This window comes from Pongo abelii, chromosome 16 (assembly GCF_028885655.2).
Source record: "Pongo abelii isolate AG06213 chromosome 16, NHGRI_mPonAbe1-v2.0_pri, whole genome shotgun sequence".
Classification (NCBI taxonomy): Eukaryota; Metazoa; Chordata; class Mammalia; order Primates; family Hominidae; genus Pongo; species Pongo abelii.
The window spans coordinates 20,341,376-20,365,537 of NC_072001.2; the positions used below are offsets into that span (position 1 = coordinate 20,341,376).

General features: G+C 44.4%; 2 protein-coding genes across 3 annotated transcripts in view; one reads left to right on the top strand and one right to left on the bottom strand.

Annotated features, from left to right (window-relative positions):
• The window catches only part of LOC100433424 (multiple C2 and transmembrane domain-containing protein 2-like), a 52,240-nt gene extending 42,427 nt beyond the window's left edge, over nt 1–9,813 (bottom strand). Inside the window, exons 1-4 of one of the 2 annotated variants that reach the window (XM_054532384.2) lie at nt 9,563–9,813; nt 2,714–2,856; nt 1,868–1,944; nt 1,226–1,337 (exon numbers count right to left, since the gene is read on the bottom strand). In XM_054532384.2, the coding sequence (XP_054388359.1) occupies nt 1,226–1,337; nt 1,868–1,911 (156 nt within the window). In that variant the 5' untranslated portion in view covers nt 1,912–1,944; nt 2,714–2,856; nt 9,563–9,813. Of the gene's footprint in view, nt 1–1,225; nt 1,338–1,867; nt 1,945–2,713; nt 2,857–9,562 lie in introns of those variants that run through there. The other variant, XM_063716500.1, reaches the window with a different exon arrangement.
• A 4,850-nt stretch (nt 9,814–14,663) lies between these two features.
• LOC129050326 (golgin subfamily A member 6-like protein 22) lies at nt 14,664–22,430 on the top strand. Its single transcript, XM_063716100.1, has 9 exons — nt 14,664–14,843; nt 16,363–16,491; nt 17,583–17,633; nt 17,722–17,815; nt 17,911–18,017; nt 19,390–19,448; nt 19,779–19,920; nt 20,559–21,695; nt 22,353–22,430. Exons 1-9 carry the CDS (start codon nt 14,664–14,666, stop codon nt 22,413–22,415), a joined length of 1,962 nt encoding a protein of 653 aa, XP_063572170.1. The 3' UTR covers nt 22,416–22,430.
• The last annotated feature ends 1,732 nt before the right edge of the window (nt 22,431–24,162 follow it).

Sequence of the window (24,162 nt, forward strand, 5' to 3'; positions counted from 1 at the left end):
AAATCAATTACCTTTAGAAACCTCACTTGAATATATAAGAAATTTTTTGAAGATAACAGCTGGCAAGTTGTCAACCACATGACAAATGATACCTATTTACATTACGTGCTATAACCTGGCCCCCAGCTGAAGTCACCAGTCACCTACTCTACACACTGACACTGAACCCAGAGTCATAGATGCAGCAGCAATGCTGTCAAGACTAAGAAGCTAAAGAAAATCCCTCCTTCTTTAGGTGGAATGAGAAAAAATGCTTTTATTTTCAACATTAATTTAAGACATTTTAACACTAAAATATCTCTTTTAATGAGGTCCCAAGTGTCAACAATGCCACTTTTGAAAAGCAAGTAATAAAAGGAATTCAAATTAAAAATAGCAGATATCTAGTTGAGTCTTTGAAAAGGCAATTGAAAAGTCACCCTACAGTTTTCCTACTGCTTTAACCTATCTTCTATGAGTTTACTAGTAAATCAGTCATGATTTTCATCATGAAAAACTACAACTAAAAGCGTTAAGTGATGTCAAAATGAAAAATATTCTCCCCATCCACCCCACTGCCTCAATTCAAGAAGCATTACTGGAGACCTAATTATAAATAGGTTTTATATTTTTACATTGGACTATAAACATGCTAAATTATAACACATCTTAAAAAGCAGGTACTTTAATTGGCTTTAAAAATACTTTTCAAATAAGTCATAATCAAAGATGCTTTTGTTCTAGTGTAGCCTTAGAATTATAAAATATAATCCCAAATAAAATAAGATTATGATTTGTATCCACATTTTTGCTCATAAGAAGAGTCCCAATCATATTGTGACAAAACCTAATGCTTCACTGATGTTACAGACATCTTTGATAGGTACTATATCAACTAGAAATTTCCATGTACTAGACCAGTGAACATTAAAATTTGTATCTTCTCAAAAGAACTCCCAATGGAAAACTTGGTAGCTAAAAGTAAAAAAAGAAAGAAGAAATCAAAATGCTGCAAATGTATGCCCGGTCATCTTAATAACACAAAAGAAATAATTCCTTAATGAGTTTCCTTTCCAGTGCTTCAAAAAATAGCACTGTATTAAAAAACAGATATTTTAAGACTCCATAATATGTTTCACCCCCCTAAAATAATTGCAAAAATAATCAGTCATCTGCTAGCTATCAAAGGACACTTGCAATGAGCTGCTTACACAGGACAAAATGAGCCGTTTCAAAAGATACTCACATGTCTCTTGAAATCACCCTGTTTTACCACTAGGTTCAAATTTAAGATGATCACTCCCATGTCATCTTCTAAACTGTTTGGATCTTCCAGTTTTAAAATATGTTCAGTTGTTCTAAAAGCAAAAAGCAACAAATAATGCTACCATGTATTACAGGATTGTATTGACCTACACGCATCAGGAGCTTATGGTAAAAGTCTCCTACCTCTGAATAAGGATTAGACACAATGTTAAGAAAGCACAAAATTTAGTGAAAATAAAACAATTATATTCAGGGTAGAGAACCTGTTTGGCATTGTTTAATTCAACAGTTGGTTAACTGACCCCCCTCCCCTACCACCCAAATAAAATGTAAACACTTGTTTTAATTTTAAGTTAGGTTAATGAAATTGAGTATTAACAAATGAAAGTATGAAATCCAATACACACTTTGCATTATAAAATACTTAACATCTGACAAATATATTTGGCACCTAGAAAGCAAAAATCCTTAAAAATACACTGAGAGTTATAACACTTTAAAGCTCTCTTTCATTTGTTCAGATATGATGTTTTTGTCATTTGACCTCAACAGCACCATTTAACATTATCATGAGTTCCCTCTAAAATTCATCAATAACAATTACAAAGTAAAACTACGGTACCTGTTAAGCTCAAGATCACTGAGAATGACAAATGCAGGACCCATGAAATCAGATGTGGTTAAATCTCAATCATATACCTACAAAGAGGGCAGAGGTCAATAACACATTATTATAGTAAAACAACCGAGTTTATCAAATTATTAACAAATGCAATAGGTTGGAAATTTTGAAATCACTCTTTCAGATCCTGAAATACTTTGCATAGTATAGTTAAAGAGAAATTTAGTCAAGCCAATGCAGAGAACAAAATTATTCAATCTTGCCCATTTTGCCTACTATGATCAAAATAACAGCAACAATTTCTTTTAAGGCAGTATTTATACCCATTGAAATGTTATGCACAATGGACCACGCTCTGTAGTTTAAATAGCCTGTCATTAAAATTTAGCATTTTCCACAGTGAGCAGATCTGCCAATTAAATAGAAATTTGCTAAATTTTCTATAGCAATCTCATCCTGCACTCAACTCATGCAGTTTTAACCCAGATGTTGTAGTAATTGGTGCTTACAACTGGTGGCTTGAAGCTCTGTTAAGCATAAAGATATTCCTAATGAGAAAGGCTTTAGTACTTGTCGCCATGGCACTACCAGTAATAATTCTTCCACATTTGGTAGATTTAAATACAATCAATGTATATAGATAGATATTATTTTCACTGGAGTACATCTCATTGAAGAGAAACATAGAGTTTCAACAAACAGTATAAGGAATTTCTCCTATATTAACATTTTAAATCTGGTCTAATAAAATAATTAATTTTGGCAAGTTCACTTCTAAGAGGACATGAGAAACTGCTGAGAAATGTTTTTAATAAAGGAGCAGATTTAAAAGCCGTCTGTGATTACCTTCACATGTAGCTTTTGATCAAGGCTTTGTATTGGCAATACAACTATCTCATCCCAAACTGGGTTCAAGTTCTTATATATGACTTTACTTTTGTACAGCACCTTCCCAGTCAGCTTAAATTTCACATAAGGATCACTTGTGCCTTTAAAAGAAAAAGGAAACAAGACAGAATTTAAAAATACATGTAAAAGCCTGGGACCTTCATTAAATAAAGATCCTTTCCCCACTCCCCAGGCTAATGTCTCCCTGCACAGAGATTAAAGGCCTCAAAGGTGGAGGATGGAGGGAGACATAAAACAATTTGGGGTAAATGAATGATTCTTTTTTCCCTTTAGTGGTAGAATATAAATGGGCTCCTTGAACATTTTTGTTTTGTTTCATTGTGGGTAGGTCACCCCTATACTACTCGCAAAAATTCAAGAAGTAAAATCCACCAGCACCAGCTAACAGGGTCAGAAGTCCTGGAGAGAAGCCACCCCTCCTAGGAACCGCAGCAAGTCAATGAAAAGTGAAAGAAATCAGTTTCAAACATTTCACCAGATGGCTGATTCAACAGAATCCTGTACTTGAAAATATAATCATAATAAATAAATCTCTGGAATCACTGGCTCTAAACAAGGCACAATGGGGCTACAAGTGAAACTGGAGGCATAGAGATTAAATTAACAAAGTTGCCATTCTTTGCTGCCTCCCCACCCCTGCACTAAAGCAGCCAACATTGTCTCCGCCAGGCCAGCTGAGGCCCTCACCTGGCCTCAGCGCCGACACCTCTGACCCGCCTGGCTCCTCCCTGGGAACTTTGAAACAGACGCCAAAAGGGCCGGGCACAGTGGTTCACGCCTGTAATCCCAGCACTTTGGGAGGCCGAGGTGGGCGGATTCACGAGATCAGGAGATCGAGACCATCCTGGCTAACATGGTGAAACCCCATCTCTACTAACAATACAAAAAAATTAGCCAGGCATGGTGGCAGGTGCCTGTAGTCCCAGCTACTGGGGAGGCTGAGGCAGGAGAATGGCGTGAATCTGGGAGGCGGAGCTTGCAGTGAGCTGAGATGGCGCCACTGCGCTCCAGCCTGGGCGATAGAGCGAGACTCCGTAAAAAAAAAAAAAAAAAAAAAAAATTAATAATGTCCCTCCAGTTACTCTGCCCAAAGCAAAAAGAAGGGCTGATGGCAGACCCTCCTCCACGCTTTTCAGATCAATCAAAGTTAAAAAAATGCCCCAAACATAATACATGAATTGTGTATTGTGTGTGTGTTACATGCATGTGCGTCTCATGCTACAATGCTTGGAATACACTTGTTCATTACTACCTAGTGAACAGTGGGTGAAGAAGGCACAAATGAATGAGCAATCTCCTTAATGAGGAAATAAATGAAGGCCAGCTGATAACGCTACAAAGAAAGAAAATCTAACTTGGGGAGTTATGATACTATAGTTAATTTTGAAACACGGCACAGTGAATAAGCATACAAAGACCAACAGCCCCAGTCTGTTCACTGATATCTCCCCTGTGCCTTGGACAGTACCCAAGGTAGGTCCCCAGAATATTTATTGAAATGAATTGCTGATATCAACCTCAAGCCAATATAGTCTAAGAATATTATATCAAAAGTTACTTAGGCTATTCTGTCACAACATTTATCAAATTATTAATATCCATCATGCATTATCACTTCAATCTTTTATTTTTTCAGCTCCTTTTAATATTTCTATTTAGCTCCAGTACTAAATACTACTGAAAATGCAATGCACTACATTTCCCAGGTATTTGAACTGAAATTAACATCGCTATGAAGTAAAATAGCAGCCATGGTTTAAAGCCTTACTAGACTAAGTAAAGGCACAATTTTGAGAAGTCAGCCTTCCAGTATTGCAAGGGTACTAACTTTAAACAAAAATTAAATCAGCTGCAAATATACACATATACATAGTCAAATCTCACATTTTAAGTTTGATAACATAGCAGTAGAAGCCCATCAGTCTGTATTTTAAACTTGGACATGCACATGTGCACGCACGTACACACACACACGTGCTGTGTTCAGGGGCAGTTCTGAGAAGAACAGTAAACATGAATGCATTCACAGCCATTCAGTGAAATGCTCACTAGTGACAGTGCGATCCACCCACCCCCACCCCCACCCTCTTACAGCAAAAGAGAACACCTCTGGCGAGGCTGACTTTCACAATCATTCTGATATATATCAAAAAGTGGGGGAAAACTATAATAAAAAGAGGCCTTTAATTAAATGAAATTACCACTCTGGGATCAGGTCTTCATGCTTGTCAGCGTACTCTCAAAATAATCATCTCAAAACTAGGCCTCGGTGGTGTCAGTTTCTCACAGGCAAGGCATACTGGGTAATCCCCAGGCATTTTGACAACTACATAATGTACAAACTGTTCCATGCGTGAATGGTGGCAGTTGTGTGAAAGAAAATATTGATGTCTGGAATTAATAGGAAAAGGGACCGGGGTTTACAAAGCCAAACAAGGAAAGAGGGTGTCAAGTTAGTGCCGCGTTAATTGTTAGGGAAAATTTGACGGGGGGGAGCACATTGTGATTTTCTCTCTGAGCTTAAGTGCCTCACTGTCAGAGAAGTGACATCTCAACTAGGCAGCTTCTGAAAAGGGGTCGGCCACTCAGGAATGCAACTCCCAGATTATACAAATGATGAGTGACACCTGAATGGGTGGACTTTAACCTTGTTCACTGGGAGCTTCAGACACAATGAGGCTCTTGTAGTAGTGTGGTACTCGGTGAGGAGAATGAAGCCAGGAGTCCAGAGACAGTGCCTCTATTCTGGGGCAGTCACCAGTTCTGCCATTTGGACCTGAAGGAGTCCCTCAGCCTCAGACGTAGACTGATTATCAAGATGTTATGCATTCATGGCCTGAGTGTCCTGCTCCATTCCAAACACACAGCAGTACATATATATATATATATACACACACACATATATATGCTGAGCAAAACTAACAGCCAGTCATCAGTCCTCTAAAAATGTTGCACCCACTTCCCTTCCTAATGACTATGTGTGACAGCCCTTGTTTCTACTCTTGCTCACTGACACCACGGGTCATCAAGTCTCCCTCGATGCTGCATCTGTCAGGCATGCTAATGTGCCACAAACAGCTTCTGGCCATTTCTGAGCATGGCTCCGTGCTGAGCACTCCAGGAGGTTACAAAGTGCATTCATCCCAGATCCTGCTCTTCTTCACCTAAGGGGCAGCAGGCAACCCAGAAATATACCACGAAGTCCAAGACAGAAGTGTCCCAACAGAAGTGAACCTGGGAGCCCGGCGTGGTGGCTCATGCCTGTAATCCCAGCACTTTGGAAGGCCGAGGCTGGTGGATCACAAGGTCAGGAGATTGAGACTATCCTGGCTAACACAGTGAAACCCCCATCTCTACTAAAAATACAAAAAAAAAAAAAAAAAAATTAGCCGGGCATGGTGGCGGGTGCCTGTAGTCCCAGCTACTCAGGAGGTGGAGGCAGGAGAATAGCGTGAACCTGGGAGGCAGAGCTTGCAGTGAGCCAAGATCATGCCACTGCACTCCAGCCTGGGCGACAGAGCAAGACTCCATCTCAAAAAAAAAAAAAAAATAGTGAAGGAGAGAAGGAGACCCAAAATGTCTAGAGTGGTGTGGTGCCGAGCATGCATTTCAATCCATCCAGAGATTGAGGGAAGAACATATAATGAGAAATAAAATTGTAAAAAACAGATTTGAGTCAGAGGCCCAAGTACCCTATAAAAGCAAAATAAGCAGTTCAGTTTATAATCTGTAATAAATACAGGTGTTTTATTTTCCTCTTCACTTGTTTTTTTTTAATTTTTAAGAAAGGTAGTATAGGCACACAACTCTGAAAGGGATGAAAAGTAAAATCTCTACCCTAGTACTGGTTCGCTGATTCTCATTTGTCTAATGTACCCACCATAAATAGTTTCTTGGGCATTTTACAGGAAAAAAATATATAAGAACTGTTTTTAGTGGACTCGTGCTTTCACAATTAACATTCCTTGGAGCTCTGCTCATACCAGCAATATAGATCCACTGTTTTTTAAAAAACTAACTGCATTGTGTTAGTTTATGTAACTAGTTACTAAATAATGGATATTAATATCTTTTCTGCTTTTATTAACTAGTACAAACAATACTGCAATAGACATCCTTCTATAATTATCTTGGAGTCTGTAAGTGATGATATTCAGAGGAAAATTTTAACAATGAAACTGCTGGAGAAATGAATATGAAGGGCCCATGATTTTGTCCTTTGCTTATGGATTTAAATGAGCCCCTTTATTATGGAAGCCAATCAGCCATTGACTATAAGTCTTGTCAGAATTTGTTGAGACTTACGTTATTTCTGGCAATAAGTGATTTTCATTTTTATTTCATCAAATTTTCCTAAGTTGTATTTATGGCTTTGTAGTTTAACATCCTGTTTAGAAGCAATGTTGTCACTACAAATGGTTTTTTGTTTGTTTGTTTGTTTGTTTTGAGACGGAGCCTCCCTCTGTCACCCAGGCTGGAGCACAGTGGTGCGATCTCGGGCTCACAGCAAGCTCCACCTCCTGGCTTCACGCCATTCTCCTGCCTCAGCCTCCCAAGTGGCTGGGACCACAGGCGCCCGCCACCACGCCTGGCTAATTTTTTGTATTTTTAGTAGAGATGGGGTTTCACCATGTTAGCCAGGATGGTCTCTATCTCCTGAACTTGTGATCCACCCGCCTTGGCCTCCCAAAGGCTGAGATTACAGGCGTGAGCCACCACGCCCAGCCTGTCACCACAAAATTTTCAATTAATTCAGCTATGTTTTCTTCCACTGATTTTATAGTCTTTCTTTTTTTTTACACCACTTAAGCCTTTGGCTCATCTGGAATTATTTTAGTATGAAGAGGGAAGGAAATTCAGTTTCACTCATGAGCAGCAGGGTAAAGTGTTTGGAGCCAAGGTTTAGAAATATAAATCCGACAGCAGCTTATAATTTAGAATGAAGAAAGAAGGTAAAGCTAGGAAACCTTATAACTGAGAAAATATAGCAACAGGGAGTTGAGGACTGAGGAGAAAGCTGGGACCAGACCACAAGAAGGACCTACTCAAGGTTTTGCAAAGTGCCCTAAAAAGCACTTCCATAGAACTTCATCTCGAGAGACACCCCGCGGACGGGAAAGGGTATGTGATCCAAACCATTTAGAAAAGCTGCTTACTATTGGCCAGCCGCGGTGGCCGCCTGTAATCCCAGCACTTTGGGAGGCTGAGGCAGGTGGATCATGAGTTCAGGAGATCGAGGCCATCCTGGCTAACACGATGAAACCCCGTCTCTACTAAAAATACAAAAAATTAGCCGGGCGCGGTGGCGGGTGCCTGTAGTCCCAGCTACTCGGGAGGCTGAGGCAGGAGAATTGCGTGAGCCCGGGAGGCGGAGCTTGCTGTGAGCCAAGATTGTGCCACTGCACTCCAGCCTGGGCAGCAGAGGGAGACTCCATCTCAAAAAAAAAAAAAAAAGAAAAAGAAAAACAAGAAAGAAAAAAGAAAAACTGCTTACTATTTCCTAGCCTAGAACTTTCATAATATAGCATAAAATATTAAACTATGCTAAGAAATGCAGTACAGACAAATGACAGGCTGGATGCAGTGGCTCATGCCTATAAATCCCAGCACTTTGAGAGGCCAAAGCAGGAGGATCACTTGAGGCCAGGAGTTTGAGACCAGCCTGTGTGACACGGCGAGACCCCATCTCCACCAGAAAAAAAAAAAAAAAAGTTGCTTCAAAAAATTAGCTAGTTGTGGTTGCATGTGCTTGTGGTCCTAGCTACTCAGGAAACTGATGCAGGAGAACTGCTAGAGCCCAAGATTTTGAGTTTAGGGTGAGCTAGGATTATGCCACTGCACTGTAACCTGGCTAACAGAGCAAGACCCTGTCTCTCTAAACAAACAAAATAAAAAAACCTTAAAATTTTCTACTCCATATTTTACAAATTTATTTAAATATAGAAAACATTATTTGGACCACCTATGAGTGTATTATTAAATTTCTTCAAATAAAAGCTCCTGGAAGGTAAGATTAATGCCCAGAGGTGCCTAATATGCCTGGTAGTTGGATTATACTCATGTGATGAATGAATGAATAAATTTTGAAGTTAGATAGACACGGTGAATTAAAATCTCAGGCTTTCCTTTTACTAACTGTGTAACTTTGGGCCATTTACTCAATTTCCTTATGCTGTAGATCTTCACTTGTAAGATAGAAAACTACCAACTTCAAGGGATTATTTTGAGAACTGAGTGATCCAATATACTTCAATGATAGCAGGCTTCAGCCATTTGCTGAGAATGCCTCACTAGTGCTATTAAGTATTACTACTCAAGTTATAAAGGGGAAGAGTGTATGACAATGCATGCAGCAATAATTATTCATTTATTTTACTTTAATTTTCCAAGTTAATGTACCCTGATTTGTTTCTATAGTATTTCTTCTATTGCCACCTCTAAAGGTGTGAAAATTATATCATATTCTCTTAAGTTTGATAAAAAATTCCTTATCTTACTTCTCACAGGGATTCCGTGTGATTTGAGAAAATTTCCATAAAATAATCTGAGCTGTCCTAGAAGGAAAGAGCTGTATAAAAATTAAAAATCACTAAGTCCTCATAAGGACTGGCTATTTCTTTACCTACTGTTGTATTCACTGAGGATTTCAGAGCACTTTGGAGATATAATTGATGCAAATAACAGGCAGCTCAGTAAGGACCTATGGCAACTCAAGTCTATCATCAGGAAAGAGTCACTAAGAAGCATAGAATTTGAGGATTTTGATCTCCCCTTCATTTTACTTACCATCTTTAGGAACTCTGACCACCTCAAGAGTGCTCTGAAGAACATGGCTGGTACCAATACAAACGGCAAATAGAAACAGACAATATCACATTGAATGGCTCAAGAACAATTGTCATATGCAAATAAAATGAACCTATAATGCAGCTCTAATTACAAACAACTTCTCTTTGCTTTTCTTTTGATATAACTCATAGCTATGGAAAAGGTTAATATGCAGATATGTACTTAGACTTTATATGCTTAAATGTACATGCACACACATACTTATCATAAACAGGGATCAGTCTTTATACAGTATTATTCACCTGCTTTCTTCAATTAATAAGACATCAGTCTTATTAATTGTATATATATATACATACTTTTTTCCCCCCAAGATGGAGTCTTGCTCTGTGGCTCAGGCTGGAGTGCAGTGGCATGATCTTGGCTCACTGCAACCTTCTCCGCCTTCTGAGTTCGAGCACTTCTCCTGCCTCAGCCTCCCAAGTAGGTGAGATTACAGATGCCCACCCTCACGCCCAGCTAATTTTTGTATTTTTAGTAGAGACTAGGTTTCACCATGGTGGCCAGTCTGGTCTCGAACTGCTGACCTCATGATCTGCCTGCCTCGGACTCCCAAAGTGCTGAGATTACAGGCATAAGCCACCATGCCCAGCCCATAAATATATTTCTATGATTCAATTTAATGTTCACTTTATGTGTATGTCTGTGCATATACATGTACCAACTTACTATGCAACATTTTTTAAAAACTAGCATTCCTAACGTGGACTAAAAATCCACTGTGTTGAATACAAAAGCATTATTTGTAGGAAAAGCTTACTTATTTGCTATCAGCAAAGCATGTTTGCCAAGTTATAAAATTTAGCCACGCAATTTCTCCAAAAGAAATGTTGTCTTTAGCTTGAAAAGTTTTCTAATTAAATGTATTTCCCAAAGTAGTTGTTTGCTCATGAAAGAAAATTATCACCATATTTTTACACTAAGTTTGCATCTTGGCATATCTGATAACTTTCTTTGGGAGAGCTTAAAATTTCAAATTCAAGTCAACAATTATTGACCAGGTCTTTAGGGACACTGTGCTGCATATATGAAACTCCAACAGCAAAAATAGTATTTGGAAACATATAAAAAGTACATATCTTGGCCAGGAGTGGTGGCTCACACCTGTAATCCCAGCACTTTGGGAGGATGAGGCAGGCAGATCACGAGGTCAGGAGATCAAGACCATCCTGGCTAACACAGTGAAACCCCGTCTCTACTGAAAATACAAAAAAAAATTAGCTGGGCATGGTGGCGGGCACCTGTAGTCCCAGCTACTTGGGAGGCTGAGGCAGGAGAATGGCATGAACCTGGGAGGCAGAGCTTGCAGTGAGCCGAGATCGTGCCACTGCACTCCATCCTGGGCGACAGAATGAGTCTCCATCTCAAAAAAAAAAAAAAAAAAGTACATATCTTAAATTTTTTATCTAATAGGGTAAGAGTAGTAAGCGACTATTCTATTTATGCACATACATTTATAGTCTTCTGAATATATATACATATTTAGGATCTTCTCTTTTTGTTAGGAAAAGAATCAAGCCTGAGCTTCTTTTAGATGGAATCTGCAAATTCTGACTTTGACACCAGAAAAAAATAAAAATAAAAAAGTTGTTTCTGAGTTTTGAACAGGTGCTGCTGGCCTCTTACAGTAGAGCTGAGCTACTCAGCTCTAGAGCGGCACTCTTAATTGACCTCTTCAGAAACCATAATGGACATTGTGGAAATTTACAGGGCATTTTTCCTCAGTCATCTGAGAAAGTAGGAACTTTTCCTGTGCAGAGAAAAATCTATATTAGTTAAGATAGTGGTAGATTCAAAGCTAGCAGAATTCCAAGCCAGTGGTTTCATCCACCAAAATAAACAGAACATGCACATTGCCAGGTATGTCATGGCCCACCTTTCTTTTGCAGATAAGGACCGCATGCTTCTCAGAGCTGTTTTTGATACCAACCACAGAATAGTTTCTTCCCCAGTCTTCTACTGGCCTTCCTGTCTGTGTTTTGCCATTTAGCCCACTCTGATTGAACTATTCCTGCACTTCTCTCCCAAACACAATTGACTTCCTTCCTCTAAATGGACCAACTATGTATAACATCCCATTGGCACCTTGGGCAAGGTCTGCACATGATGGACCATGAGATGCAATAGCTCCAGGCAATTTACCAAAGCCCATTTTACTGGAAGAATTTCCAATGACTAATATACAGTGAAATCAATGACCTGAAATTTTCAATGTTGCTAAAACTTGTTTAACTATTTATAAAGTCTATAGCAACACATAGAAGATAAACAATGAGACATAAGGCAGCTCTAGGGAACTGGGGAAGGAGGTCCTCCTGGGTCTTCAGATTCTTCCCTGCACCACAGCCCCCCTGAATTTCCTCAGCCCCACCCCATACCATCCCAGACTCCACATACCTCCTCTGCCTCCCCCTACTCTCAGTCCCTCCCTCAACTCTTCCCCTAACATCTTCTCTTTTTCTGTCCTTAGACTTCCCCTTTCAAGGTCTGCAGCTTAAGCTATGACATATTCAGTCTCTTCTACTACTTATTCTTTTGGCTTGACACAAATTAAATATTGTTTAAAATGCTGTTTTGGTTTTGTCTTTATAACCCATCAAGTAAGATGAACCAGAGACCTTCAAAATCTATTTTTAAAAGTCCCCATCCAATATTTTTATGAATATCAATTGCTATAACTTTATAAATGGAAGAAGAAAAATATTGCCAATATATTAACATGATGAATTCAGTAATTTCAGTGAATTGGTCATTTGGTTGAACAGATGATTTAACTAATTGACTTTTGGCAAAGTGGTCATTAAAAACATATGCCTGATCATGCCTGTAATCCCAGCACTTTGGGAGGCCAAGGCAGGCAGATTGCTTGAGCTCAGGAATTCAAGACCAGCCTGGGCAACATGGAAAAATTCCACCTCTACAAAAAATACAGAAATTAGCCAGGCATGGCAGTGTGCACCTTTTTTCCCAGCTACTTGGGAGGCTGAGGCAGGAGGATTGCTTGAGCCTGGGAGGCAGAGGTTGCAGTGAACCAAGATCACACCACTGCACTCCAGCCTGGGCAACAGAGTGAGATCCTGTCTCAAAACAAATACACACACACACACACACACACACACACACACACACACACACACTCCTATATGCCTGCATCACCCCAATAAGGGTGTGAACTTCTGCTTAGAGACCTCATACATGGTTGTCCCTATAACACCAAAAAAGGAGAGCCCCATGTAATTGTTTCATATCAAGACAGAACATACAGTATCCCTGGCTTTGGACCTACAGAAGGAAACACATTTTTCTACCTGCTGTATGGCAGAGGTTCCTGAACACCTGGACAGCTTATTGCAGCACGGATTGCTGGGCCCTACTCCAGAGTTTCTGATTCATCAGGTCTAGGGTGGGGCCTGAGAATTTACATTTACAAGAAGTTCCCAGGTGCTCCTGGTCCAGAGACTGTATGTTTGAGAGCCACTCTTACATACTAACTGTAAATTGTAGAACTCTATAAAAAAGCTTAGTTTGGTCTGAGATAAGAAGCACACAGGTAATGGAGCAAATCATGAAAAAGTCAACCCTTGATCCCAGGTAACAAGTAATACACAGTGACATAACACAATTCTTGGTTTTCATGATTGCAAGTCATAGCCAAGTATCTAGTGAGAAATTCAGTTTCATTTTCAGGGCTTAGAGGCCAGGTGATTCTAGAAAAATAGGATTTAGTGATTAACCTCATGAGAGTGGGAGTTATTTATGTCCTTTTTCTCTCCCCCATCACTTAGCATTTAACCTTACATTAGAAGGGTCCTGTATTTGCTTTAACCCCGTAAAGAACTTTGAGTGCTTATTAAACAGAAAGCTTTGTGTGTGTGTGTGTGTGTGTGTGTGTGTGTGTGTGTACGTATATATTTAGAGACAGAGTCTCATTCTGTAGCCCAGGCTGAAGTGCAGTGGCATGATTTTGGCTCACTGCAACCTCTGCCTCACAGGTTCAAGGGATTCTCCTGCCTCAGCCTCCCAAGTAGCTGGGATTACAGGCACCTGCCACCATGCCCAGCTACTTTTGTATTTTTAGTAGAGACAGGGTTTCATCATGTTGGCCAGTCTGGTCTTGAACTCCTGAATTCGGGTGATCCACCCACCCCAGCCTCCCAAAGTGCTGGGATTACAGGCATGAGCCATCACACCTGGCTCAAAAGCTTTGTGTTTTTAAAAATATTAGACATGTTTCTTGTTTTTTTTTTTTTTAAACTTAACACTAATGTAGGAGAATAAGAGAAAGTTTTTCTAAAAAAGAGAAAACATTGTGATTACTTTATCTTATTGGAATGTTGGATACTAAAGTCTGCTTTATCAATCATCAAGCACACTATAAAATTTCCATTTTAATAGGATTTGTACCTCAATTGAGGTAATAAAGTTTTAAAGTTTTTCAAGTGAAAGCCAGCCCCGCCCCTCTCCTGGAGTGGGCGGGGACAGCAGTTGCATGGGCAGCTTTCCTTGTGACCACACAGGTCCTTCATGACACGCTGCTGTCTGGCCACACCTCCTTTTCCTTTCATCTTTCTCATTGGCCAATGGGCTTCAAGCATTAAGGCCACGCCCCTATTCTGCATTCTAGTGCAGCCCTGGTTACGCCTCCTCTGGCTCAGTCACACAGCGACGTAGAGGTGACTGGAGGTGTATAGTTGTCCTCACCTGGATCATGCTGATGTGGCCCCAACCCCACCTCCCTGACAATCCCCACCTCCCTGACAATCCCCACCTCCCTACCCATCCCCACCTCCCTACCCACCCCCACCTCCCTACCCACCCCCACCTCCCTACCCACCCCCACCTCCCTACCCACCCCCACCTCCCTACACACCCCCACCTCCCTACACACCCCTGCCTCCCTACACAGCCCCACCTCCCTACACAGCCCCACCTCCGTACCCACCCCCACCTCCCTACACACCCCCACCTCCCTACCCACCCCAACCTCCCTACCCATCCCCGCCCCCCTACCCACCCCCACCTCCCTACCCAACACACGATGTACAAAGAAACCCGACAGAACAACTTGGCCGAGGCCAAGGAAAAGGTAAACGCACCAGCACCCCAACCCAAGTTGAGGCTCCCTCTGACCGCCGAACTGCTGCCAGTCTGTGCCACTCCCGAGGCACACCGGGCTGGGCCCCCCCCAGTACCTCTGGGATCCCCACACCAAAATCTTGTCAGTCAGCCCAACCCCCACATGAGTCCTGCCTCTGCCCTGCCTGGCACCCCAGGGTGACTTTGAGCAGGTGACTCCCGGGGCTTCCAACTCCATACTCTGCCCTTACCTCCTGCTACCCCAAACCCGACCTCCCTGGGCTCTTTGGGCTCACATCTCCAAGGACCTGGGTGCCCCAGAACCTGCCCTCACCAGTTGCCACAGGGTGACTTTGGGGACATGACTCCTGGGGCTCTTGCTCCTTACTTGGCCCTCACCTCCTGCCACCCCAAGCCTGACCTCCCGGGGCTCTTTGGGGTCACGTCTCCAAGGACCTGGGTCCCAATTTTGTGACCCCCACTCCCCAGTCTCAAAGCGGCAACTTGGGCATTGCACTCATGTGTCCCCCCCACCCCCGCCACTCCACCGAGGAGTGGAATGTAGTGATGTCACAGTCCCTCTACAAACTGTCATTACTACCACGAGACCGGCCTTTGGTCTTAGGACCCAGTCCCCTAAGTGTTCTTGCCCACTTCTGTTTCCTCTGGTTGCAGCACAGGTTTCCAGCTGGAAGGGGAATGGGGACTGTGGGACCTAGAAGAGAGAGGTTTCAGGCTGCCTGACTTCCTTACCACAGATGTTGACAGTGTGAAAAGCCTACACCTCCCCCATGAGCTCCACATGTTGACAGTGTCTCTGGGTGGCAATGGGAGAACGGGTTGGGTTGGGTTTTCTCCCAGGCTTCTACTCTCCAGAGAGACTTTAACATTTTTTCTGAGTTCTGCACCTCAGATTTGAATTCTCCATTGTTCTGGGACCAGAGTGCCCCTCAGTCACTGGTTTCTGGAGTGAGATCTGCTTATCTTCTGTGGAACAGATCTTGGGAAACTGGACTTGACAGCTTGAGTCTTCCTCATCTCATCTCAACCTGGGGTACTTTGAGTGCCACAGGATAAATATGGGGCATCTTTCTGAAGCATCAGTTTCCCTTGATTCTATTGAGAGATGAAACATTAATGTACTTAGGGATGAAAGTCACATAGATTTATAAGAGTATACAAGACTTCTCTCTGAAATGAGGCTTGGGTTGTCCTCTTTCTGCTAAATTCCCGGATTTAACAGAAAGGCTGCCTTCTGCCATGAGGATACATTGATGTAAAGGTTTGAGAGGTACTGGTGTACTTCTTAACACTAACAGACGTGTGAGGGTGAATAACTCTAAACCACAGAGTGTACAGTTCCTGCCTACTTAATGTTTGCTTTTCTACCTCTGCCTCTGGTTTTGGTCCCTGGCAGCTGCTGATTTGTGGCAAAATCCCAGAGCTCAGAGTCAGAAAACTGAGTTTAAGTTCCATTACTGCCTTTTTTTTCAGCCATGGTATCAATCTCTCTCAGTCACTAAGGGATTGTGACAACATTTCCTACAGTTGGTGGCATTAAATCAGATGGTCTATAAGAGTATTTAGTATAAACTGTAAAGCAGGATGTGACTGTAGGAGCTTGTAGTTCTCATGAGTATCACTGCTCTTCCTTTCCACAGTTGAGAGACCATCATGCCCAGACCAACCCTAGTGTTGGTGCAGGAGCAAGCGACACCAAAAAGAAGAAAATAAATAATGGCACTAACCCTGAGACAACCACTTCTGATGGTTGCCACTCACCTGAGGATGTGAGTCTTGGCTGGCCAGGCTCCTGGGGACAGCGGGCCCAAGGGGTGGTGGAGGGTAATTGTTAAGATTGTGGAAGAACTGCCAGGTACTGGTTAAGAATTCTGGATTTGAATCCTACCTCTCCATCTGCTAGGGATATGATTTAAGGCAAATTGCTTGAGCTCTTTGGGCCTCTCTTTTCACATCTGTAAAACAGGAGTGGTATTGTTTTACTTGTATTTGTGAAGTTTAAATGAGATTTGTCATTGTGTTTTTATGTTAATCCCTAGTCCAGGGCCTGCTGTAAACTCTCCTTCTTGGGCTTGCATTTCCTGAGGTAGAGTTAGAGAGTATCAGAGGTTTCTGTTAGCTCTGAGAGCCTGACAGTTAAAGGCCCACTAGAATGGAAACCTCAGGGCCAAGGACTCCTGTCTGCCTTTTCTAACCTCTATCCCCACTGTGAGGAACTGTCCCTGGCTCGTATGTGCTCAATGTTTGCTGAATGAATGCACCTTTCTAAATCACAAGCTGGCAGAAGGGTGGGCTTTTCTCACACTCCATCTCTGAAGGTTTCTGTTACTGTCTTTTCAAGAGAATCTAGTTTCAGACTTTGAGTTCCGTGGCTGTGGGCAAAAACCAACAAAGACCGAAATCCTTCTTCTTTGGGAGTTGAGGAGAGTTTACCAGTTTGTGTTCCCATTGGGTCTGAGAACTGTGCCTTTTAAATCCATTCCTGACCCCTGCCTACCGCTTCCTGGCCTGGGGAATAGAGTCAAGGAGGCCACCCTCAGTCACCTTCCTTTGACTCTCCCCACAGAAACAACAGAACCGAGCTCAGCTGGAAGAAGTAACGTGATTTCTTTGTTTGCTCACGACATGACCGCTGGGTTTGGGGGCACTCAGATGTAGAGGCCCCAGTCTCATCTCCCCCACTCCTAGTCTGGGGAAGAAGGCTCACCCCCCTTATTCCACCCCATCCCCACAGGGTCCCTGAAAAACTGGTCCCATGGGTGGGCCTGTCCTGGGGCAGTGGTGCCATTCTGGGGGCATGTCTCTTGCTGTGCCATCTCTGCCTCCTCCTAGCAAGAGCTCTGTCTTCCTCTTTCTATAGGAAAAGAAGGCAAACCACCAACATCAGGAAGCTCTAAGGAGGGAGCTAGAGGTGAGTGGAGGGTGTGAAGTTCCCTCCTGTCCTCTGGGGAATGTTTCTTTGCTTCTCTTTCAGCATTTGCTTGTCTTTTCTCCCAAAGGCCCAGGTTCATACCATACGAATCCTTACATGTCAGAAAACCGAGCTTCAGACGGCACTCTATTACAGCCAGCAAGCTGTCAAACAGTTGGAAGGTGGGAATCTGGCACCCCATCATCCTTGAACCTGGCACTTTGACAGGCCTTTAGGGGGAGTCCTTTGGGCCACATCTGAATGTCTCTCATTCCAGGAGAGGCCAGGGATCTGATCGGCCGCCTGCATGATTCATGGAAGTTTGCAGGAGAGTTAGAGCAGGCTCTCTCTGCCGTCACTACACAGAAGGAGAAGGCGGATAAGGTGAGTCCAACCACTGCCCCATACCCTGGGAGCCCAGCTTCGCAGATGGAGGAGTGAGCCTAAAGTTCCCTTCTGTAGGATGGAGGTGTCCTGCCCAGAAGGCAGCATTGCCATTTCTTGCTGCTTTTGTGTGTGGTTGTTAGAGGCAGACTGGGGCTGAGTGGGCTGCTGCAGATGAGCTGGGGAGCATTGTGGGGAGTGAGCACTGGACATAGAACTCAGAGGCCAAGTGCCCGCCCTGCCCATCCTTGGCTGTGGCCTTGGCCAAGTCCTAAGTGGCGGTTAGGGTACTTGTACCATAAAGGTACAGAAGAGTATCTTGAGTATGTTATTATTTGTGTGGAGAGAGGGAGCAGGTATATATGTGTGTGTGTGTATGTATTATGGTAATATACATAAAACATGTTTGTAAGGATTCATAAAAAAAACTCAGGATAGAGGCACAGTGTGGGGGGGAGATATTTCCCTTCTGGACTTTCTGAGTTTTGGACTATGTGAACGTATCACCCTTTCAAAAATTCAACAAAGGATTAATTTCCTCCTTCTTAACTGTGCCCCTACCTCCAGCGAAAGAATGGGCTTAGAGAATCAGATATACCTGGGTGTTGAAATCCCAGCTGTAGGTGATCTTAGGCAGCACTTAACCTTTAATACCACATGTTTTTCATCTACACAATAGAGATAATAATGGTAACCATCTCCTATGGAGGTTATGAGGATTAAATAGGATTATTAGCATAGTGCCTGGTGAAGCACTCAATAAAGGTTCCAACAGTGGTAGTAATAAGAATAATAACAATAGCAATATTATCTGATCTCTCTGGGCCCCTGTTAGCCAGCCCTAAATTCAGTCTCTTTCCCTGTCCCTTCCACCTTCACTGAGTTCTTTGAAAAACAAATGAGGGCCGGGTGCTCTCGCTCATGCCTGTAATGCCAGCACTTTGGGAGGCCGAGGTGGGTGGGTCACCTGAGGTCAGGAGTTCAAGACTAGACTGACCAACATGAAGAAACTCCATCTCTACTAAAAATACAAAATTAGCCGGGTGTGGTGGCACACGCCTGTAATCCCAGCTACTTGGGAAGCTGAGGCAGGAGAATCACTTGGACCCAGGAGGGGGAGGTTGTGGTGAGCCGAGATTACACCATTGCACTCCAGTCAGGGTAGCAAGAATGAAACTCTGCCAAAACAAACAAACAAACAAACAAATGAAAAACAAATGAGACCATGGGCTTGGAAATGCCTTGAGAACATGTCAGGTGTGATTGAGAGTGAGGGAGTGTTACTGTGGAGTAGTCACAGTAGCTGTTGTTCCTGGTCATCCAGCTGCTCCTCTGCCTGCTCTGTCTTGACTTAAACTTTCTCTATTTGCAGTACATCGAGGAGTTAACAAAGGAGAGGGACACCCTGAGTCTGGAACTGTACAGGAACACGTAGGATGGGGGAAGGTGGAATGGGAGGTCTGGGGGCCCTTAGCGTGGGTGGTGTGCTGGGAGGTGGGGGGTACAGGTGAGCATGGGGAGAGGCTCCTACAGGTTTTCATGTGTGCACAGGGAAGCTCTAGTTCCAGCTGTGTCACTGACTCATGGGGTAGCCTCAGGCAACTCATGTCTTCTCTCTGGCCTGCCACCTGGGACTCTTAATTCCTGGGGTCCCTACCAATGCCACAGTTCTGTGGTTGTGGGTTGAAAGTAGAGGGTTGATCACCAAAGCCGTCCTTTCTGTTCTTCATTCATTCCTTTCTCTACTGCCTCTGGCCATAGCATAACCGATGAGGAGCTGAAGGAGAAAAATGCCGAACTACAAGAAAAACTTCGACTTGTAGAATCTGAAAAGTCTGAGATCCAGCTCAACGTAAAAGAGCTAAAAAGGAAGCTGGAGAGGGCCAAGCTCCTGCTGCCACAGGTGAGCGGCTGCAGCCCCGGGGGTTGTGGCAGCCCCACCCAGCTGGGACCATGGTCTAGGGATCATGCAGGGTATGGGGAGGCTCCAGCCAAGAGCTGGAAAATTTGGGTCCCTGTTCTGGTCCCACCATAGAATCCTCTAGAGTGTGCTAAAAATGTACAAATTGGGGCCCTGCCTGGGGAATCAGAATCTCAGAGTTAGTGCTTAAAATATTTTTTTAAAGGATACTGGATGAAAACCATTATTTTATAGATTACATTTATTTATTTATTTATTTTGAGTTGGAGTCTCACTCTTTTGCCCAGGCCAGAGTGCAGTGGCACAATCTTGGCTCACTGCAAGCTCCGTCCCCCGGGTTCACGCCATGCTCCTGCCTCAGCCTCCCAAGTAGCTGGGACTACAGGTGCCTGCCACCACACCCGGCTAATTTTTTGTATTTTTAGTAGAGACGGGGTTTCACCGTGTTAACCGGGATGGTCTCCATCTCCTGACCTCGTGATCCACCCACCTCAGCCTCCCAAAGTGCTGGGATTACAGGCGTGAGCCCCCGTGCCTGGCCTATAGATTACATTTATATGGCTAGCTCATGAGTCTGTTTCCTTCTGAGGTTCAAACCAACACTTTCACTATTCCAGCAGCAGCTGCAGGCGGAGGCTGACCACCTGGGTAAGGAGCTGCAGAGTGTGTCAGCAAAGCTCCAAGCCCAGGTGGAAGAGAACGAGTTGTGGAACCGCCTGAACCAGCAACAGGAGGAGAAGATGTGGAGCCAGGAGGAGAAGATACGGGAGCGGGAGGAGAAGATACGGGAGCGGGAGGAGAAGATACAAGAGCAGGAGGAGAAGATACGGGAGCAGGAGGAGAAGATGCGGAGGCAGGAGGAGATGATGCGAGAGAAGGAGGAGAAGATACGGGAGCTGGAGGAGAAGATACATGAGCAGGAAAAGATATGGGAGGAGGAGGAGAAGAGGCAGGAGCAGGAGAAGATATGCGAGCAGGAGAAGAGGCAGGAGCAGGAGGAGAAGATGTGGAGGCAGGAGGAGAAGATACACAAGCAGGAGGAGAAGATACAGGAGCAGGAGGAGAAGATGTGGAGGCAGGAGGAGAAGATGCATGAGCAGGAGAAGATATGGGAGGAGGAGAAGAGGCAGGAGCAGGAGGAGAAGATGTGGAGGCAGGAGGAGAAGATACGGGAGCAGGAGGAGATGTGGAGGCAGAAGGAGAAGATGCACCAGCAGGAGGAGAAGATACAGGAGCAGGAGGAGAAGATGTGGAGGCAGGAGGAGAAGATATGGGAGCAGGAGAAGAAGATGTGGAGGCAGGAGGAGAAGATACGGGATCAGGAGGAGAAGATGGGGAGGCAGGAGGAGAAGATACGGGAGCAGGAAGAGAAGATGCACGAGCAGGAGGAGAAGATGTGGAGGCAGGAGGAGAAGATGCACGAGCAGGAGAAGATACGGGAGGAGGAGAAGAGGCAGGAGCAGGAGGAGAAGATATGGAGGCAGGAGGAGAAGATACGGGAGCAGGAGAAGATGTGGAGGCAGAAGGAGAAGATGCGCGAGCAGGAGGAAAAGATACGGGAGCAGGAGGAGAAGATGTGGAGGCAGGAGGAGAAGGTGCGGAAGCAGAAAGATATGATGCGAGAGCAGGAGGAGAAGATACGTGAGCAGGAGGAGATGATGCAGGAACAGGAGGAGAAGATGCGGAGGCAGGAGGAGAAGATGTGGGAGCAGGAAGTGAGGCTGCGGCACCAGGAGGAGAAGATGCAGGAACTGGAGGTGAGGCTGCAGGAGCTGGAGGAGAGGCTGGGGGAGCTGGGGCGGAAGGCCGAGCTCTGGGGGGAGCAGACGAAGGTGCGTGGAAACCCTGGAGATCATACAGAACGACCTCACCACAACTTAGCAGATGGTGGTTGGCTCCCTCTGCTTTTCCACCAGTCTGTGGCCTACAGTTTAAATGGTGGGAAGAAGGGTGTGAGATTTGAGGCTGGGGAGGGAGGCATGGGCCTCTAGGCAAGGGAGGTAGTCATTTAGGCCTGGAGGAAGGGGCCAGGGCAAGGGGCCTGGGCAGGCGACAGAGCCCCGCAGTGCCCTCGCCACCCTGTTTATGGGCCCAGAATCTGGAAGCCAGCCACTACCTACCCTGACGCCTATCCTGCAGGTGGAGCTGAAGAGCCAAGAGGCTCAGAGTCTGCAGCAGCAGCGAGACCATTACCTGGGTCACCTGCAGCAGTGTGTGGCCACCTATCAGCAGCTGGCCTCTGAGAAGGAGGCACTGCCCAGCTGCAGCAGCAGGAAGCTCAGGGCGAAGTGGTGGCCGAGATGGCCCACCAAGAGTTGCAGGAGACCCGGTTGAGGGAGGTGATGAGGGCGGGGCCCCAAGCGGGATGACCTGGCAACCTCCGTGCCTTCTCACTCTCTTTCCTGGCCCCTTAGGAGCACCTGGAAGCTGCCATCTACCGAGCAGATGACAAGAACGCAAAAACAATAAACATGTAAAAGCCGGCCGCAAGGCCTGGAGAAGAGTAAGCCGCCACGTGACTGTTTAGAATAGAGTCTGAGCACAAACCTGAAAAAAACATTTATTTATTTTAAATTGTGGCAAAATACTAGCCAGGCACGGTGGCTCATGCCTGTAATCCCAGCAACTTGGGAGACCGAGGTGAATGGATGACCTGAGGTTAGGGGTTCAAGACCAGCCTGGCCAATACAAAAATTAGCCGGGCATGGTGGCGCGTGCCTGTAATCCCAGCTACTTGGGAGGCTGAGGCAGGAGAATCGCTTGAACCTGCGAGGCAGACGTTGCAGTGAGCTGAGATCGTGCCACTGCACTCAAGCCTGGGTGACAGAGCGAGACTCCGTCTCAAAAAAAAAAAAAAAGTTCTTCCTTACATGTATGTTTCTATTGTGTTTTTTCTTGGTCTTTCTCGTTTAGTCTTGTGTTGTCTTATGGCATTCCTAATAAACTTTGTTCTGCCTCCAGAGAGTATTGACTTTGACTTTATGGCACACAACTGGAGTAAGGGCACATCGCCTTCATCTAGTTTGGGACTAAGCTGGTTCAAAGCAAGTTTTAGGTTTTATGATGGCTGGTCTATGTTTTATTCATTTGGACTCCTACGGGTGGCCCTTCCAGGGTCCCCACCGAGGTCCCATCTCCTTCCTGGGACCCAAATTCTCATTAGATCATTTCAGCCCTGTGAGAGTGCCAAACATTCAGGTAGGCTCTCCAGCCCCTTAAGTACTACTTCATACTCAGTTTCTTAGCCTCTTAGCCCTCTACTGTTGACCAATCACCAAATGTGGGAAAAGCACCACAGACTGTCAGGGTCACCTCCTAGGCCTGGTCACTCAAGTTCTGGCTGAGGTTTTCAGTTACTTTCCAACAATTGTTTTTGATTGGGGGCAGGGCACACTTTTGTCCAGTTTTTCTAATTGCTCTTGTGGGGAGGCGAATCTGTCACAAGCTCCTCTGCCTTTAGTGAAAGTTGAAAACCTTCATCTGTCCTTTTTTTGTTGTTTTTGAGATGGAGTCTCGCTCTGTTGCCCAGGCGCTAGTGCGGTGGCACGATCTCTGCTCACTGTAACTTCTGCCTCCTGGGTTCAAGCAATTCTCCTGCCTCAGCTTCCCGAGTAGCTGGGATTACAGGCGTGTGCCACCATGCCTGGCTAATTTTTTTGTATACCTTTAATAGAGACAGGATTTCACCATGTTTTCCAGGCTGGTCTCGAGCTCCTGACTCAGGTGATCTACCTGCCTCAGCCTCCCAAAGTGCTGGGATTACAAGTGTGAGCCACTGCGTCCAGCCCATCTGTCTTTTAAAAAAATGTTTTTAATTGGAGGTATAATTTATATTCAGTGAAATGCACAGATCTGGTTTACATTTTGATGAGTTTTAACTCATTTAACATTACCCATGGAACCTACCTCCTTTGAAGATACAGAGTATTTCTATCATCCAGAAAGTGTTCCTGTGCTTTCATCCTGTCCGCCACTCCCCCAGCAGCTGATGAACATGCTGAGGACATTGGTACTGGATTCTGGCCACCCCAAAAGAGCCGCTTTGAGAAGGCTTACCCAGCACTAAATCCCTGCCTGCTCTCTCAAAATTTCCATCTTTAAGCTGGTTGTACCTATAACCCTCCCTCATCAACTCAATAGATAAACAAACCCTGAAAAATAAACTCCCCTTCCTGGCCCAGCAGCCCACAGCCTAATATTGACGGTATTCCCAGGCTTTCAGAA

Coding starts and splice junctions, on each gene's coding strand:
- LOC129050326 (XM_063716100.1), top strand. CDS start 14,664: ATGTACAAAGAAACCCGACAGAACAACTTGGCCGAGGCCAAGGAAAAG. Junction 16,492..17,582: donor GTTGCCACTCACCTGAGGAT/GTGAGTCTTGGC, acceptor CTCTTTCTATAG/GAAAAGAAGGCAAACCACCA. Junction 21,696..22,352: donor AGAAGATGCAGGAACTGGAG/GTGAGGCTGCAG, acceptor CTGGCCCCTTAG/GAGCACCTGGAAGCTGCCAT.